The sequence below is a fragment of the Exserohilum turcica genome, assembly GCF_000359705.1.
Source record: "Exserohilum turcica Et28A unplaced genomic scaffold SETTUscaffold_226, whole genome shotgun sequence".
NCBI lineage: Eukaryota > Fungi > Ascomycota > Dothideomycetes > Pleosporales > Pleosporaceae > Exserohilum > Exserohilum turcicum.
In genome coordinates this window covers 1-2,500 of record NW_007360055.1, presented here as the reverse complement: position 1 = coordinate 2,500, position 2,500 = coordinate 1, and the positions used below count along the sequence as shown (strand labels likewise).

The 2,500-nt window shown below is 43.9% G+C and overlaps 1 protein-coding gene across 1 annotated transcript; it reads right to left on the bottom strand.

Moving 5' to 3' along the window:
- Positions 1-1,854: 1,854 nt before the first annotated feature.
- On the bottom strand, positions 1,855-2,500 carry SETTUDRAFT_112450 (uncharacterized protein; the record flags this gene model as incomplete). The annotated part of the gene is made up of 1 exon (XM_008028182.1): positions 1,855-2,500. A coding segment is annotated over one exon (646 nt), but the record flags the coding sequence as incomplete, so codon positions are not given.

Genomic DNA, 2,500 nt, shown 5'->3' with positions numbered 1-2,500 from the left:
AAAAATAAGACGAGAACAGAGAGACACTACCTAAAACTAATAATAACTAACAAACTTTCTTAAGTTACTTCCTTAGCCCTAAAAGAGCTCGCTGGAAGACAGCCCTGCTGTCTAACATCTCTTCCTGTTTACTAAACTGCTCTTCAGCAACTGGAGTCTGCTTTAAGCGCAGCTAGAAGCGACTAAACCGCAGCACAATAGCAGTACTATACAGAGAACACTCTCACTTTAAACAAATTGTACCTAGAACGGCCTCTGGCCAAAGTCTTACATAGTCACTGACTGCAGATAGACTCTAATGGAATAATAATAATAATAATAATAATAGTGTCGCCATCCTTGTCCTTACTATGTCGCTGCTTCCTTGTGTTGGCCAGGGTAGGCTGGAATAAGCGCTTTCTTTGCTTATATCGTTCCTATAGCCTATGGTCGATTCGCGTGGCTAGCTCTATTAGAGCGTGAAGCGTTTCTAGCTTTTCGTGGTGTACAAGACCGTCTTTAACGTTTTCCTTTAGACCTACCTTAAACACAGTTCACAGCGCAGCATTATCCTAATTAATCCTTGCCTATAGCTGTTTAAACTCTGCTGTGTATGCTAAGACTGACTTAGTCTGCTTTAAGCAAGTAATTGCCTTCTCTGCTTAGTTCTTTTCGTTTATTTCCCTAAAGATCTATCCTATTTCCTTCTTAAAGTTGTCCTAGTTTCTAAATATTTCTTAAGTTTCGCTTTTAGTTCCTAGGTTGTCTACGTCCTTTAGGAAGTCCTTAACATAGGGTTCTATCCACTTAGCTGCCCTGCCTTTTATATAGGTACTTATTACAAGGATCTTATCCTAGTCTGTTAGTACTCTATTGTACTTGCAGTACAAGTTAATGTTAGTAAGAAATATCCATAGTTCAGTGTAGGTTCCATCAAACTTCTTAGGTGCCGCTATCTTAGGCTTCATGACGAACTTCTTCTTGTTCAAGGTAGCCATTAGCTAACTCAAGAGCTAATTAATCATATCCTGCATGCTAGCTATCTGCCGCTGCGTGATCGTGGCCTGTCGCCTAAGATTCCGCAACTCTCGTAGGTTTCGTGCGTCTTCGTCCTCATCTTCGTCGTCACTTGGGGTTAGCATCTCGTCGTTGATAGCTGGTCGAGGCACCGGTCTAGGACCCTGTACTAGTCCGCTGGCACTAGCCTAGGATTGAGAGTGATTATAAGACATCTTGAATCTTAATTAGGCGTACTGTTGGTTAATCCTTCTACAAAGACTTAAGGGTGGTTAAAGTGTTAAACAGGGGTTGGCTATACTTCTCTAGTCTTGGTCCAGGTTAGGGCGAGTAGACTAAAGCGGTAGTCTGTGTGATTGTTTGCGAAGTGCTATGTGGAAAAGAGTTATAGGATTTAACCAAAAGAATAAACAATTAATTCTATACTAAGATAGAATAACTAGTATCAATCTGTGTAAGAGATGAACTATTCTAAAGAGTTGACCACAACGAGTGTAATAATGAAATCCAACCCATTCTTATACCCATTGCCTCTGGTCCTGACATCTGTCCCAGCCTTCGGCATCTCTGATGTCGCTGGCATCCCTAGATGTCCTGGCATCCCCTGAGGAACTGGCATCTCCAGATTCCCTGTCTTGGCGAGATGCCAAATCACGTGACCACGCCCCGCGTTGATCATTACCTTCTGACGTGGACGTCCATAGGCTCCTTGCCTTCCATCCGTTGTCAAGGATAGAATCCTTCCTGTTACCTTGTAACATGCGAATTACTTAGTATTCTTAACGTTTAGGGTATTTCTAGCTAAGCTTCTTGTAGTACGGAGGTGCCTCACAAAAGTTTTGTCCTGCCAAGAATAATTTAGCCGAAATCTGGCCGCTCTCCTACACAACGCCTATCTCTCCCCTCTATATACTCATTACCACCTTGTAGCTCAATTATCTTTGGAATATGTATAAGAATACGCTCAATCCAAGCTTGGATCTTAGCTTGTGGGAGATCTCTCCAGCAATTTAGCCAGATTCTAGTTGCCTCCGTTCTTGACTGTGGAGCTCCTTTCTTTGTAGTCTCTCTCTTCATGTAGAACCAGCATGGCTCAATACAGTTACAGTCTGGAGAGTTGCCAGGCCAAAGTAGTCTCTCGACGTTGGATAGACTATAGACAACGTTCTGATACTGGTGGGCGTGCCCAGGTGCCTTATCCTCCATAACTACGGTCTGAGGCCTATCTTGGAGGCACTCTTTGGCGAAAGGAATCAGCTTTGGGATCAGAACGCAGCTCTGATATCTCCACCAGTCTATACCGCCTTTGGACGAACGCACTAGCTTGCCTGTCTGCTCTGTCCATCTCCATTGAGGCTTCCTGCCAGGCTTATTACGTAGTCCTGTCCTTCTCATAGATGTGGACAGCTCCCACTCCTCTCGCTGGAGAGGCTCGAGCTCAGCGTTAAGCTGCTCAATCTTCCGAGCAGCGTCTTTTCTCTCCACGTTTGTCTCTGGCTGATAA